This window comes from Leucoraja erinacea, chromosome 2 (assembly GCF_028641065.1).
Source record: "Leucoraja erinacea ecotype New England chromosome 2, Leri_hhj_1, whole genome shotgun sequence".
Lineage (NCBI taxonomy): Eukaryota > Metazoa > Chordata > Chondrichthyes > Rajiformes > Rajidae > Leucoraja > Leucoraja erinaceus.
In genome coordinates this window covers 46,980,482-46,996,957 of record NC_073378.1, presented here as the reverse complement: position 1 = coordinate 46,996,957, position 16,476 = coordinate 46,980,482, and the positions used below count along the sequence as shown (strand labels likewise).

General features: G+C 43.5%; 1 protein-coding gene across 1 annotated transcript in view; it reads right to left on the bottom strand.

The window, feature by feature from the left end:
- The window catches only part of LOC129709723 (tomoregulin-1-like), a 232,574-nt gene that overhangs the window by 83,373 nt on the left and 132,725 nt on the right, over positions 1-16,476 (bottom strand). Inside the window, exon 3 of the mRNA XM_055656260.1 lies at positions 7,241-7,370. Within this exon, the coding sequence (XP_055512235.1) occupies positions 7,241-7,370 (130 nt within the window). The remainder of the gene's footprint in view (positions 1-7,240; positions 7,371-16,476) is intronic.

Below are 16,476 nucleotides of genomic sequence, written 5' to 3'. Positions count from 1 at the left end.
CCCATCGATGAAAAATAAAAAAGTTATGAGTGTTTAAAAAAACCTTGAGATCCTCTCACCTGTCAATCACCGTAATGAAGATAAGGCACCTTGGCTTGGTTACTTTGAATGATGGAGTGGGGGGGGGGGGGGCAGGACCATAAAACTCCGGATGCCTGGACATGCCTGTCACTCTGCAAGATCGCGAGGGAGAGGCCACGACTCTCATTCTAAGCTGAATGAACTGAACTGTGACTCTGCAATGTACTTGCAATAAATGATTTAGCCCTTAAGCCCTTAATGACATTGCCATGAGTTGTTTGGCCTGCTGCCCTGCCTGTGCTTGAAACTGCAATGCTTTATTAGGTCCGACTGTGTTTGGTTCAAAAGTCCCACTTATTTCGAGACTTCCGCTTAGTGGACAGGTCGCGCTGACTGTGTAATTTCCGGTGAGTGCAGAGGACACACTGACTGTGGAAGTGCCGCTGACTGCGGAAGCCCCAAAGTGGAGAGGCCACGCTCAGTGAGTATTCAAGAAAGTTTACTGCCATATATATGGTGTGTGAGTGTGGGAGTCAGTGAGTGTGAGCGAGTGTCTGTGTGTGTGAGCGTCTGTGTGAGCGTCTGTGTGTGAGCGAGTGTGTGAGCGTGTGTGAGCGAGTGTGGTCTCAGTGACTGAGCTGCCAGCAAAATAATTCATTCGGCTAACAATATCCATACTAGCCCTCTGGAAACCAGTCCCTTCGGCCCACACACCATGCTAGCCCCCCCCCCCCCCCCCCCCCCCCCGGCTAGCAATATTGGAATTGGTGGAGAGGTGGAATATTGCGTTGTGGGACCCATGTGAAGCTGAGACCCAACGGGTCCCACTTAGTCTAGTATGATTTAAAATGATGAATGCCCTGAAGCTGCAGTGAAAAAACAAGTTACATTTATGTGGAACATTTCACTTGCTCCCAATGGACAGTACAACCAACGCAGGATTATATCTTTGCGGTGCAATTATTATAAAACGGGCAAAAGTAGCAGCCAATTTCAGCCCAGTAAGGTCACAAGATAAACAAGCAGTTAACCTGTTTTTAAGGTTTGACTTGGTTAAATGATACCTTACAATCTATTATATCAATCTAACAGGATCTCATTTTACTGTCTCATCTGATAAAGCAGTAGTCCCTCAGTACTGGATCAAAGATGAGGGCATTGTAAATAAATTCAAGCTGATACTAATTGGGAACAATAGTGGTGTGTAATTCATGAGATGTTGGAACAGTTTCTAATTCATGCTGAAGAAGTACGTTTTGTGGAACAGAACAAGAAAATATAGCCAAAGCTAAACAGTAATAATCTTAACTGCATAACAGAACAAATAAATATTGGGATCCAGAGAGGGCTAACTAACTATATGCAGAATTGACTTCTTGGTAGGAAGTAGATAGTGATGGTGGATGGTTGTCTTTCAGGCTGTAGGTCTGTCTCTAGTGGTGTGCCTCAGGGATCAATGCTGGGTCATTGCTATTTATGGTTTATATCACCAATTTGCATGAAAGTGTACAAGGCATGATTAGTAAGTTTGCAGATGACAGTGGTTAGTGAAGCCTGTTATCAAAATTTACCAAATTATCTTGATTAGTTGGACAAGTGGTCCGAGGCAAGTGGGTGTTATCTAAATGGACAGAACTGCCAGAGGAAGTAGCTGAGGCAGGTACATTAACAACATTTAACAGACATTTGGACAGCTACATGTATAGGAAAGCTTTAGAGGGATATGCCAAACATGGGCTAATGGGATAAACAAGTAACTTGGGGCATCTTGGTTAGCAGGGACCTGTTGGGCCTTAGGCCCTATTTCTGTGCTGTATGATCATATGAGTTATAGAAGCATCATTCTTTGTAACAAAGCCAAGGGTGGAAAGGATAGAGTTTCAATCTCATCTCCTGCCCGATTTGGCCAGCTTCCTTACAAAGCAGGAAGTAAATTTGATCATGATGCAGCAAGGATTGGAATAGCAGTTGACTTCCTCATTCTACATACTTTCATGGTAGATACAGTGGAGATTGTAGTTATCTTTGTGTATATGATTACATTGTGCATATCTGCCAGTTTAGTTTAGTTTACTGTCACGTGTACCGAGGTACAGTGAAAAGCTTTTGTTGCATGCTAACCAGCCAGCAGAAAGACAATACATGATTGCAATCGAGTCATTTACAATGTATAGATACATAGTCATAGAGTCATAGATTGATACAGTGTGGAAACAGGCCCTTCGGCCCAACTTACACACACCGGCCAACATGTCTCAGCTAGTCCCACTTGTCTGCACTTGATCCATGCAGCTCCAAACCTGTTCTATCCATGTACCCATCTAAATGTTTCTTAAACAATACATGATAAGGGAATTACATTTAGTGCAAGGTTAAGCCAGTAAAGTCCGATCAAAGATAGTCCGAAGGTCGCCAGTGTGGTAGATAGTAGAACGGCTGGGACTGCTCTCTAGTAGATGGTAGATGATCATGACAGTTGCCTCATAATTGCATTTATTTGGGAAGTGAAAACTGTTGAGAAACGTTTTACTTTTTTTGTTTCCACTTCTGAGTATGCGACACTGCAGCAGAGCCACTGTTGTCACTGCCGGTCGGAAATGACTATTGAATATTAGAGACATGTACTTTAATTTTCTATTTATTTTTAACGAAAACTGAATGGACACTGGTTGAGAAACGTTTTTTTGTTTCCTCTGAGTATGCGAATACTCAGGAAATGACAATAAAGATTTACAATTTACAATTTACAATTTACAATTTACCAGTGAGGTAGATAGTAGTTCAGGACTGCTCTCTAGTCATGGTAGGGTGATTCAGTTGCCTGATAACAGCTGGGAAGAAACTGTCTCTGAATCTGGAGGTAGATACTTTCACTTCAAGAGGGGATGTTCATATTATTGAATCACAATAATCATAGTAGTTAGTGTAGATTGGTTTATGCATGACAACCAATCATAGTAGAATAGCATCACTAACCCCACCCTACTGTACGATTTATATTAACACCTACTTCCTGTACTGCTCAGTCTTGGATTATGAAGTTCTGACAACTAACAATCTGCTGTACCGCTTCAGTTTAAATGCTGATTAAAGATGATCTTGGATTTCAGATTGTATGACTTGGTTGTTTACATGGTGTCAGTCAGCTTGGGTTAACCCACTGCTTCTGTATATCGGGTTTTATTTTATTTTTAACAGTTTGTTTTCTGCTTTACGATGGCTCAATCTAGCAGAAAGCCTGCACAGCTTATCTTGGATTCTGACATCAGTGAGCGATGGGCGACTTTTGAGATTGATAACCAACACTACATGAACATCGTCCACCGAAATGAACCAGACGCTGTCAAAGCTTCCCTTCTACTTAACCTCGCGGGTCCCGATGCCATGATGAGGGCTCGGACTTTTGAATACGCCCCTGCAGTCCGCGACGCCAACAACCAGGTAGTTACACCTGCAGAATCTGTAAATGATCCTAATGTTTTGCTGCATAAATTTTGTGAGATATGTGACCTGACCTCAAACCACATTTTAGAAAGAGCAAGATTCTTTCCTAGATGGCAATTTTCCTGGCGAGACTGTTGAGAAATGTATTTGTGACTTAAGATACATGGCCCAAAGGTGCCGTTTTGAGTATATGACTAACCAGCTGATAAGAGACATATTAGTGTCTGGGATGAATGATCAAAAGCTATGATCAGAGTTGCTTCGGAATCCTAATTTAACACTCGATGAGGCCTGTCATTTGGCAGAGCTTGTCGCCCCATTAAATGAGCCACGTGAAACTGAAACAAAATCTATCAACTTGACTGGATTCACCAGACCGCGAACCGACAGACAACAGAAGATTTACGACTGAGGCCCCTCGACTGGCTAATTGGGGATTTGCTAATGAGCCTCCCAGGAGATGCCCTAACTGTAACTATCTGCCTAATAGGCAAGATATATGCCCAGCCTATGGAAAGGCTTGCAACTACTGCAAGAAATTGAACCATTTCTCTGCCGCCTGCCGGGCCTGTGGGAAGAAACCCCCAAGTTTGAAACCTAATCTACACATGTTACAGCAAGACGAAACAACCTCTGCTTCTCAGTACCAGCTCAACTTGGCCCCCGAGGACAGTCCAATTAACTCACAAGGGGAGTCAACCATGTATTCACTCCTGCATACAGCTGGTAAGATTCTCAATCCTACAGTTCTGATGACAGTAAATAATAAAAGCTTCAAGGCCAAACTTGATACTGGTGCAAAAGTGAATGTAATGTCTGTAAACCTTTACAACAAGATAAGAAATAATGAGGCCCTGATTAAAGATAGCGCCACTCTGCATGCTTATAGGGGGGGGGGGGTTCTTATTCCACTGGGTAGAACCATTTTTAAATGCGTGCTGAAGAAAACCACAAGGAATCTGACCTTCTATGTTTTGAACTCTAACTCTGTTGGGCAACCACGCAGGCCAGGATTTGGGGCTGATTTCCTTTGACCAATCGGTCCACAAGCTACTGATATCAATGGACCCGATAAAAGAATACCTTGATCTGTTGAACGACAAACTAGGCAAGCTGTCTATGACCTACAAGATATCCACTGACCCCAATGTTGTACCTGTCGTCCGTGCACCTCATCGTGCGGCACATGCCATGAGGGACAGGATCGATTCTGAGCTAAAAAAAATGGTCTCCTTAGGCGTGCTAGAAGAGATCAGTAAGACCACTGACTGGGTCTCCACCACGGTTGCTACCTTCAAGAAGGATAAAGACGAGCTCCGCATGTGCATCAATCCGAAAGATTTGAACTCTGCCATCAGGTGCCCCCACTATACTATGAGGACTGTCGAGGACGTTGCAGCACAGATCGGACAAGCTACCATATTTTCCGTTCTCGATGCTAAGAGCTCCTTCTGGCAGATACCGCTGGACGACGAGTCATCAAACCCCACCACATATGCCACTCCATTTGGCAGATTCAAGTTCCTAAGAGTGCCATTCGGCATCAATTCGGCCAGTGAGGTCTTCCAGAGGAACATGGAACTGCTGTTCCTGGGCCTCCCATGTGCCATCATAGTTGATGATATCTTGGTGTATGGCAAAGACACACCGGAGCACGACCACACCCTAAAGCTTATCCTGGGCCGGGCACGTCAGATCAACCTGAAACTTGACCGACACCGAACAGCGCTATGCGCAAATTGAAAAGGAGCTGCTGGCTGTTGTCTTTGCTTGATCCAAATTCAAGGATTTCATCTTTGGCAACGTTTTCACGGTCGAGACAGACCACCAACCCCTGGTGACGATCGTCAACAAACCTGTTCACGCAGCACCTGCACGTCTGCAGCGCATGATGATGCAGCTCCAGCGCTTTGACTTTAAACTTGTTTACAAAAAGGGTAAAGACATGCACATTGCATACGTTCTCTCTTGTGCACCACGGACATCCAACGAACATCACCCCAATGAATGGGACGAGTTTACGGTCCTCGGTATTGACTTTGTTCCTACGAAACAACTGCATCGCTTAGCCGAACACACAGCCGCCGACGCCAGCCTCCGGATACTTTCATCCGTGATCAAAAGAGGCTGGCCAGACAGACAATCCAGCGTACCAACAGAGGTGCAGTCGTTCTTCCTAGTCCGCGATGAACTGGTAATACAGGATGGTGTCATAGTTAAGGGCCATAAAATCATGATCCCCTCATCGCTACGTGACGAATACTACAAAGAGGCACACAGCAGTCACCCAGGAATTGATGCCACGCTGGCCCACGCACAGAACTTGTTCTACTGGCCTTGGATGGTCAAGTACATATGGGACTGTCCAGCCTCCTGCCCCACTTGCAACAGCCTTGCACCACACCAGCAGAGACAGCCCCTACTGCAACAATCTCCACCAGCTCTGCCCTGGACGTTGCTGGCGGCAGACATTTTCGAATGGCACAGTAAACACTATCTTGTCCTGGTTGACTCCTATTCTAACTGGTTTGAACTCGACTTACTGACCTCTATCACATCTGAAATGGTCATTCGAAAGCTGAAGAAACACTTTTCTCCGATTGGCGCACCTGTCCGTTTGCAGACAGACAATGGAAGACAGTTTACCAGTCACGCTTTCAAGCTCTTTGCCAACCGATGGAATTTCCACCATGTCACGAGCAACCCTGAATACCCACAGAGAAACGGGCTAGCTGAACGTGCTGACAGGAGCGCAAAACATCTAATGGAATACGCACACCTAGCCAATTCAGACGTGTACCTTGATCTCTTAAATCTCAGGAACATTGCTAGAGACGGAACCCTGGGCTCACCGGCCCAGCGACTGATGTCCAGAACAACGAGACCTCCGATTCCGACTGCCCAGCAGAAGCTGATACCACTGGTGTTGAAGCCAGCCACAATCCAGAAGCGTATCCAGGAGAAACACGACATACAGAAACGGTCGCACGACAAGTCTAGCAAGCCACTAAAACCTCTACTACCGGGTTAAGTCGTCCGTTTACAAACTTCCGTGGGACATTCCCGTTTGGGTAGTGTTATCGGCCTGGCTGAAGAACCTCGATCATACCTTGTGGACTATGTTGGTACCATATACCGCAGGAGCCACCAACACTTGCTTGCTGTAAAGGAACCACGTCCACCACCAGCCGGTCCTTACGCTCCACCACTGCAGTTCCAGCCGTCTGCTGCCGTACCTTCCACCAATTCCAACATGACCCGTACCCCTCCACGACCGGCAGCTATGACTACCCACAAAAATATCTCTCCTGTCGGTCACCACGGGTGTCCCCTGCTGCCATCTCACTTCCGGGTTCACCACCTCCCTTTAATCTTTCTGGCGAAGGGGGAGAGGGCTTGGTCCGTACGTGTTCAAGCCGTATTAGTAAACCGCCTGATAGATATGGCGATTATGTTTAAATTTTATGATATGTGTGCTCACTATTCTCACTCTTTAAGGGGAAGGATGTAGATTGGTTTATGCATGACAACCGATCATAGTAGAATAGCAACACTAACCCCACCCTACTGTACGATTTATATTAACATCTACTTCCTGTACTGCTCAGTCTTGGAAGCGCTTATGAAGTTCTGACAATTAACAATCTGCTGTACCGCTTTAGTTCAAATGCTGATTAAAGATGATCTTGGATTTCAGATTGTATGACTCAGTTGTTTACAGTTAGTAACAGAAAGTTTTGCTGATAAGTTCCATTTACCAATACATAATACTCACCCGTGTAACAAGGACTCTCTGTGTCTGTTGTAATCTCTTTTTGGTACTTGCATGCAGCTAGCCTCATGAAACATTCGTTCTGGTAGGTGTCTCCATTAGATGCACAAACAGGGATGTAATGTTTATGGCACTGAAAAATACAAAGTTTATTTATGTTATATATGTAGGAGCATGATATGTTTCTTCTAAGATTCAAGGTTAGTAATAACACAATAGTGATAACTATAAGATGAATCAAAAACAGATTTCAATGCAATACCTCAATGCACCTAAAGATTCTGCCATTCACTATTTAGTTCCCATTTGCATTTGGCCTCCCAAAAAAATAATCTCTTGTTTGTCACAATTAAACACCATCTCCCTTTTATCTGTCCAAATTTTCAGCTGATGTACATCCTGCTGTAGACTTTGACAATGTTTTTCAATATCCACAACTGCAGATATTTTCATGTCATCTGCAACCATCTATACTTTCATCCAAATGGCAATTGATTTCCTCATTCTATTTACTTTCACAGTAGATACAGTGGAGATGATAGTTACCTTTGTGTGTGTGTATATGATTAGTAAACCATTATATATTCTCCTCTCTCTTTTTTATATATATATGTTTTTTCAATTTGTGCAAAAATGGTATGTGATAGTGCTGAGATTTGTTGCCAGGTTACTCACCGTTCTCCTGTGCTGCGAGTGCAACAAGTTTCCTTCCGATCGGTGGTATATTGTAAAAGTTATTGAGGGTTAAAAATCTTTAAAAACGCACGTGCACAGATTCCTTCAGTCAGCGCCATTCAGATTGGTCTCTTCTCCTGTCAGTCAATGCCACGGCCTTGATGGCGATGCCCCTTCCTGCCCCACCGGCAGCGGCCTGGCCCGCCTCACACAAACTCCTCTCTCCCCTCCTCACAGTAACTTGTCTATCGTCTCCCCCACCAGCGGCGGCGGCTGCGGGAGGAAGGGGATGGGGGAGGGGGGGGGTTAGTGGAGGCCTAGAGGATGCCCAGTGGAGGCAAAGTGGAAACCTGTCCTGTCTCTCTTTCCCTCAACACTCACCCTTCTCCCCGCATGCCGTCTGCAGCAATGGCGGTCCCGTCTACCCGTCCCCCCTGGGCCTGTCTCCTCCGCCGCCGCCATTGCGGTAACTTACCCTCACAGCCTTCTTGTGGTGCCCACCGTGATGAACACCTCCCTCCCCACCACCCCCTCCACCCTCGCAGGCAGGTAAGCGGGTGGACAGGGCAGGGATGGGCTGAGCCGCAGCGGTGGGCGGGCAGGACGGGTAAGTGCCAAGCAGCAACAGCGATCGGACAGAATTGGGCCAAGCGGGGTGGACAGAGGGAGGGAGAGAGAGTCTGGTTGCAGGGTGACCGAGCAGTTTGCGCTGAGTCTGAGACACGCACACGCACACTGCAAACTGGTTCAATCGTCAAGTCAATGGGATCTAAACCACAGCTAACAATGAATGACCTGTGGAGGAAGGAACTGCAGTTGCTGCTTTTTATGGAGGGAGGGAGGAAGGGTAGGAGAGGGAGGGGGGGAGGAAGGGTAGGTGAGGGAGGAATGTGGGGGGGGGGAGAGGAGGGGAGGGAGGGATTGGGGGTAGGGGGAGGTGAGGGAGTGGGGAAGGAGGGGGATGAGGGGAAATGAGCAATGTGCCTGCACAGTTGGGGGCTAGGGAGGGTGAGTGTAGGTGAAAGGAGAAGGAGGGAGAGGTGCAATATTGCGGGGAGGGGGGGGATAGGTTGCTGGGGATGGGGGAATGCCTGCACAGTTGGGGGCGAGTGGTGCAATATTGCATTGGGGAATGGGTTGCTTTGGGGGACCAGGCCTCGCATGTGACAGGGACCCAATAAGTCCCACTTAGTGCAATATATTATTAAAAGTTTTGTTTGTCTCTCTCTTTGTGAGATCAAGGAACTATGCCAAAACAGTACAGAATAGCAAAAAATCTTTTTGCAGAATCTTACTCAGCTTTTTCCCATGATCTAAGTATCATGTTTCTTCACATTTAATGTTATATTTCACGAGTTAGTGATATTTAAAGTTTCAACAAAGTCAACTTTGAAAATAACTGTCTGTGAGTGGGAGGGTTTTCCAGCAGCTACCAGTGATGATGTCACAATGGCATCTCACAGTCTTCCAATCACAATGGGATCACAATGGGATCTCATTTACACAAGCTTGTAAGATTCCGAAAACCGAAAATGACATCACAATAGGTTCTCAGGCACACGCTGCAGTGAACATTCCGACAACTGAAGAGGGGAAATGAGCTGTGCCTGCGCAGTTGGGGGCTATGGGTGAGTGGTGGAATATTGCATTGGGCGAACGGGTTACGTTGGGGGATCGGGTGATGGGGGTGATTGGCTCTGGGGGGCGCCTGCCTCCGTGAAAACCGACGCCGCATTCGGGGACCAGCCCTCCCGTGTGATGCCGCCCCCCTCCCCCCCCACCATCATTGGGGGATGGGGCACAAAGGGTCCCACTTGGTCTAGTATGTAACAAAACAACAGATATCTGAACAATGATCCCTGCAGATCATTCCAGCCAGCGAAACAACCCTCAGTCCTCCGTCTACTATGACTAAGCCAATTTACCAACACTTAATCGATCTCAAGTGGCCTATTCTCTGGCCCAGACTACCATGAAGAACCTTATCAAATGCTATTCCAATATTGTTATGCCTCTCCAATTTTCTACCTATTTAATTAGTGTTCCACTTAATTTTCTGAAGCATAATTTTCCCACGTATTTGGCTTGATTACCATTTTTATGAGAAAATCAGCACATTACAGGGATACAAAGCACAGGCATTTCAGCAACAATTTAATGCCATTATGGAAAATTAAACCTCAATGGATCAGTACCATGACAAATTCTAAAATTGACTGAATCACACTCATGCCTGAACAGCATTCCTTCTTACGTATTTTGCTGATTGTACCAACAGTTCAAGTAATGTTATAGGCACTAAATAAATGCAAGGTGCAAATAAATGCAATCGGTCTGAAGAAGAGTCTAGACCCAAAACATAATTTGTTCTCCAGAGAAGCTGCCTTATCTGCTAAATTACTCCTGCACTTTGTGTCCTTAATCATAAGTTATTGTTTCAAAATGGTAAAATGTTAATGATTATTATCACAACTTGTCAACACCCAATTTTGTAATTAACATTTTAGAAAATGTACATAACTGCTGTTTATTTGTACATTTGGTTAGTATAAACAAGTTACCATTTTTAGAATCTTGCCCATAACACAATTACCAGGAGGAAAAAAAGTCCATTAATTATTTTCTGATGTGAATGTCTCTGAGAAGGGATTTGCAGAGCTCCGATACACCTCTGTAGAGCACATAGAAACATACTGACAATAGACAATAGGCTCTTCCAGCCAGCACCGCCATTCAATGTGATCATGGCTGATCACATACTGGAAGTCATCGGACTTATAAAGGAATAATAAAACTTGCACATTGTGCAAATATTTAGCGTATCATTTCACGCACGATTTTCATTTACTGTCTTGCACTATTACATATGATTTATGCATAATTTACTTTTTTGTGTCTTGTTTGAGTCTATGTATCTGTGCTGCTGCTGCAAGCAAGATTTACATTGTACCTGTACCTCACTCACTGCATTTGTGAATATGACAATAAACCTAACTCAACCAATATGGTTACGGTTAAATGCATTCTGTATACAAATACACCTAAAATGGTACCAAAATAAAGCAACAGTTCATATAGATAAGCACCAAGATTATTAGCAATTAGTTATGTTGGTGATTTACTGTTCAGTCATAAACTATTCTAGGGCAGATGGATAGAACGAGCTGCATCAACAAGTCAAAAATCTTAGTTAGGAGCTCAAGGAAGAAATTGACAATCAGTTACAGCCACTATTATTGTGTTGTCTGCAATCATTCATCTTGACGGCAGAAGTAGTATTTTCTCTTTATTTTCCCCTAGTTCAGTAGCATTACTTTCACTTCAGTGGTAGTCAGCTGCAGCTCCATTTCAGAAACTGAGTACGTTACACAGGCTGACACCTCAATGCAATACTGAGCCAGTCCTGAGTTGTCATAGATGCAGTCATTTGAAAATGATATTAATTCAAGCCTTTATATTCTCTGGATGCAATTATTACTTCCTAAATGAAGAGGAGTTTGTCTAGTGTCTCGACCAAGATTTATTCATCAATAAGCTTTACTAAAATAAGGCTTTTGCTCGTGTATCATTCCCATTTTTTAGGACAAAGGATGTTCTTTTAGGAAGGAGATCAGGAGAAAGTCAGTGGATATTTTTAAGGCAGAGAGATAGATTCTTGATGTCAGAGGTTATGGGGTCAGAGATTATGTATGGGGAGAAGGCAGGAGAATGGGGTTAGGATGAAGAGATAGATCTGGCATGATTGAATGGTGGAGTAGACTTGATGGGCCGAATGGCATAATTCTACACCTATTCCTTATGACCTTATGATTTCCTTTTCAATAGAGTGCTTGAGCTAATTAAACAGGTTATAAAGTGTGCATAAAGGAACAAGTCAAGAGGTAAATAAAGGGCCTGTCCCACTTACGCGATATTCTCGGCGACTGCCGGCACCAGTCATAGTCGCAGCAGGTCGACAAAATTTTTCAACATGTTGAAAATCCAGCGGCGACCAGAAAAAGGTATGATTCTTTGGGCGACTACTCCTGACCATACAAGCATCACCCCGTGACATGACATAAGTGAGACAGGCCCTTAACACAGAACTGCAGATGCTGATTTACCAAAGAAAGACACAAAATGCTGTAGTAACTCAATGGATCTGGCAGCATCTCTGAACATGGATAGGTAAAGAGGTAGAAAGGTTTGGGGAAGAAATCCAAAATGTAGTGCCTTGGCAGTAAAAGGCAAGCATACTAAAAGTATAGTGACTGAAATTGGATGTGCTCAGAAGATCAGACACATAGAAAATCGGCCCTTTGAGCCATTACCGCCATTCAATTTGATCATGGCTGATCATGCAAAATTAGTACCCTGTTCCTGCTTTTTCCCCATATTCCTTAACCCTAAGAGCTAAATCTAACTCTCTCTTGAAAACATCCAGTGAATGGAAGTTTAGATGTCTTGCAAGTGTGTGCGGTTGGAAGATATTACATAAAATAAGAGATGAGTACATGAAGAGAATTTAGGGCGGCACAGTTGTGCAGCGGTAGAGTTGCTGCCATACAGAGCTTACAGCTCTAGAGACCTGGGTTCAATCCCGATTATGGGTACTGTCTGTGCAGAGTTTGTGCGTTCTCCCCGCAACCATTTAGGTTTTCTCTAAGATCTTCAGATTCCTCCCACACTCCAAAGACGTACTGGTTTCTAGGTTAATTGGCTTGGTAAAAATGTAAAATTATCCCTAGAGTGTGTAGGATAGTGTTAGTGTGCATGGATCGCTGGTCAGTGTGGGCTCAGTGGGCTGAAGGGCCTGTTTCCACGCTGTATCTCTAAACTCAACTAAACTAAAGAGAACTGAAGACAAGCATTTTAAAGTCAAAGTGTTGATTAGTCGAGGTCCAGTGGAAGTCAATGAACACATCGGTGATGGGTGAAAGTGATTTGAGTGTTAATTAGAGGGCAAGAAAGCAGGTTTTAGATTAAGGCAGATTAAAGTGGGTGGTATTGTAGATAATGAAGATGGTTGTCAAAGATTACAACACAATCTTGATCAATTGGCCAGGTGGGCTGAGGAATGGTGATGGAATTTAATACAGAGAAATGTGGGGTGCTACATTTATGGAAGTCTAACATGGGCAGGGCCTACACAGTGAATGGCAGGGCTCTGGGGAGAGTTGGATCTTGTAGTGCAGGTACATAGTTCCTTGAAAGTTGCATCACAGGTGGATAGGGAGGTCAACAGTTTTTTACCCAGAGTAGGGAGTCAAGAACCAGCGTTCATAGGTTTAAGGGGGGGGGGGGGGGGGGGGGAGGAATATTTAAAGATTTAATGGAAACCCAAGGGTTCACTTTTTTACACAAAGGGTGATGGGTGTATGGAACAAGCTGCCGAAGGAGGTAGTTAAGGTAGGTACTATTGCAATGATTAAGAAACATTTAGACAGGTACTTTGATAGGGTGGGTATGGAGGGGTATGCGCCAAAACAGGCAGATGGGATGAGTGTACATGGAGCATGTTGGTCGGCATAGGCAAGTTCGCCGAAGGGCTTGTTTCCACGCTGTATGACTCTATAACTCTATGAACTCTGATGGCATCACAAAGCAGTTCCATATCACAAAATATGTACAATCAAAGGTATTTCATTGGCTGTGAAATTTATTGGATTAACCTGAAATTATTAAAGTATGACAGTCCCTGGCTGTTAGCCACACGTAATGTAATGCAAGTGCAAGTTTTTTCTCTGACAATTTGCCTGTAGATCCTTGATAATCGATGAATGGAATCTTTGTCCACCTACAAATTAGCCATGGACCTTATCTGAAATTATCATCGCATCTCTACCTGAGATTCCCCCCGGGCCATTTGGACCAAGGTAAAAAAAAATTAAAGTATGGCAGCCTTATGGACCTGTCCCACTTACGTGACTTTTTCGATGACTGCTGGCAGCCGTCATAGGTCATTGCAGGTCGCCGAAAAATTTGAACATGTTGAAAATGCAGCGGCGACACCCTGGCGACATGTCGCGGGGTGAAGCCTGTATGGTCGTGAGCCGTACCTTGTTCTGGTCGCCGCTGGATTTTCAACATGTTGAAAATTTTGGGCGAGCTTCTGCGACCACGACGGTGCCGGCAAGTTGCTGAAAAAATCGAGTAAGTGGGACAGGCCCATCAAGCTCCATAAGGAACAAGAAAAACTAGTCATCTGTGATAAGGAATTGTGACGTTTGTAGGTATAGGGGTGTTTATCTACAGAAGAATAATAGTCATAGAACCATAGAGACACAGCGCAGAAACAGATCCTTCAGCACACCATGTTTATGCCGATCATTAAATAGCCTTCCATACGATCCAACGTTCCTCAGGCTCAGCAGAGTAATTGAAAAATATTCTGAAAAAGGGAATTTCATTTGACTTGATTTTGTGATTTTGCAGGGTTATTTTTGACTTTGACACTTTGATCCCTTACAAATGACAACATCGCCGAGAAACAAAATCACCTGCAGAGCCTACAACGGAATTTAAATGTTTTGCTTAAGTGCAGTCTCCTGCCATCATCTCCTGTTCAAATATTTATTCAAATGCTTTTTAAACGCAAGTCTACGCCTCAGTGGCAGATTATGGTAAACAACCCAACTAACCTCTTGAAATATTTCATAATTTTGAAAACTCCTTATTAGATCGTCTCTTAATCTCTCCTAAAATTGAAAAAAATCTATTTTCCTGCATTCTTTTTCCTAACTAAAATTTCCAATTCCACGCATAACTTGAGTTAACATTCACTGAAGCTTTTCAATGACTCTCATATTCTTATCAAAGCAGTGTCCTAAGAACTGCACACGATGATCCAACTGTGATCTAATCTCAGCATCTTGTGAATATTTTATGGTACTTGTTTTTAAATGCACCTATGTAAAAAAGAAACAGAATACAATTTGACTTGTTATGGTCTTTCCTCTCAGCTTTAGATAGCTAAATATATGTAGAATTTCTAATCAGAGATCTGTTCCTGGCATGGGATTTATTAATCTACACCTCAGTGTTGCTGCACAATTAATTCCACAGTTAGAACACCGAGTCCTCTGTGACAAAAATTAATTATAATGTGTCGAGCACCACTGGGCCACACATCACATACTGTAACTGCAGGCTGAAAGCTAAGTTCAACAAATCAGCCTGAGAAATTAAATATTAACTGGCTTTTAGTCTCCTTTATTCTCTTCTCAGGCATATAAGGTTTAAAGGCATGCATTTTAAAGAAAATAGCCAGATTTCTCCAAAACACAATTAGGACAAGCAAAGCGAAATAAGAGGTTTTATTATTGAATTGACACTTTGCCATGCTGGTTATTTCTCGGGTATAGTGAAGAGTAAATGGAAGTGGGATTTGGCTTGTCTTTTTTAAAAGTGTTCCTCAGCCTAACTCAAGCCATCAAAAAACACAGAGATTTCAAGTTCTGCCAAGAATGAAACTATCCCCAATAACATTAACAAATATTTTCGTTTAGTACAACAGTTTGGTATTTTCTACTAATTCAAGGACAGTTGTGACCCTAACCACGGTAAATCCACATTGAGACATGTTGCTGTTCATGTACCATACACTCTTTAATAAACTGACCTAGGTCTTATTACTAGAATCAGGCAAAGTATTTATTATACATTTGAGGAAAGACACATATGCCATAACTATACAGTGACAAGAATTTTCAGTTGGATCTCTGAGAATACTGTCAACAACATCGGGCAGCACAGTGGTGCAGCGGATGAGCTGCTGCATCAGGGAGCCAGAGACCAGGATTTGAACCTGACTTCGGGTGCTGCTTGTGTGGAGTTTGCACGTTCTCCCTGTGACTGCATGAGTTTCTTCTAGGTGCTCCAATTTCCACCCACACCTGAAAGGTTTGGGAACCCTGCGGGTTTTTAAGTTAATTGGCCTCTGCAAATTGCCCCAAGTGTATAGTGAGTAGATACAAAATTAGGATAACATAAAAATAGTGTGAACAAGTCAGGTCAAAGATACATAAAACCAAAGATATTGGACAGGTCAAGGCACACAACAATCATAAGGAGAGTGATGGCTCATTCTGAGCAGTAGTTTGAAAAACTGAACCCATAAAAATGTCTAGACTACACATAGGACAGTGCTCTTTTACGACTGCTATGATTTTAACATAAGTGGCAGGTTTATTGCCTATTACAAGGAAATCAACTCTTCTCATTGGGAGTGGATGTTGCCAGCTTCCACCACTTAAATATTTAGGCTGAAGATAGACGGAATCAATAATTATTTCCCCTCAAAACACATGTCCTCAAAGTTCCCTTGAAATTAATAAATATGTTGGTTTGGATAAGTTCCAAAACCATACTTATGATTTGTTACAGTAAGACCCTTAACAGCATTGACATACAGAGGGATCTTGGGGCTGAAGCTAATTGCTCCATATAAGTGACAACACAAATAGATAGGAAAGTAACGAAGACATATGATATGCTTGCCTTCATTGGCTTTGAGTATAAGAGCCAGGAAGACATGTTGCAGTTTGATAAAAACTTTAACCATGGTATTGGAGTATTTTGTGCAT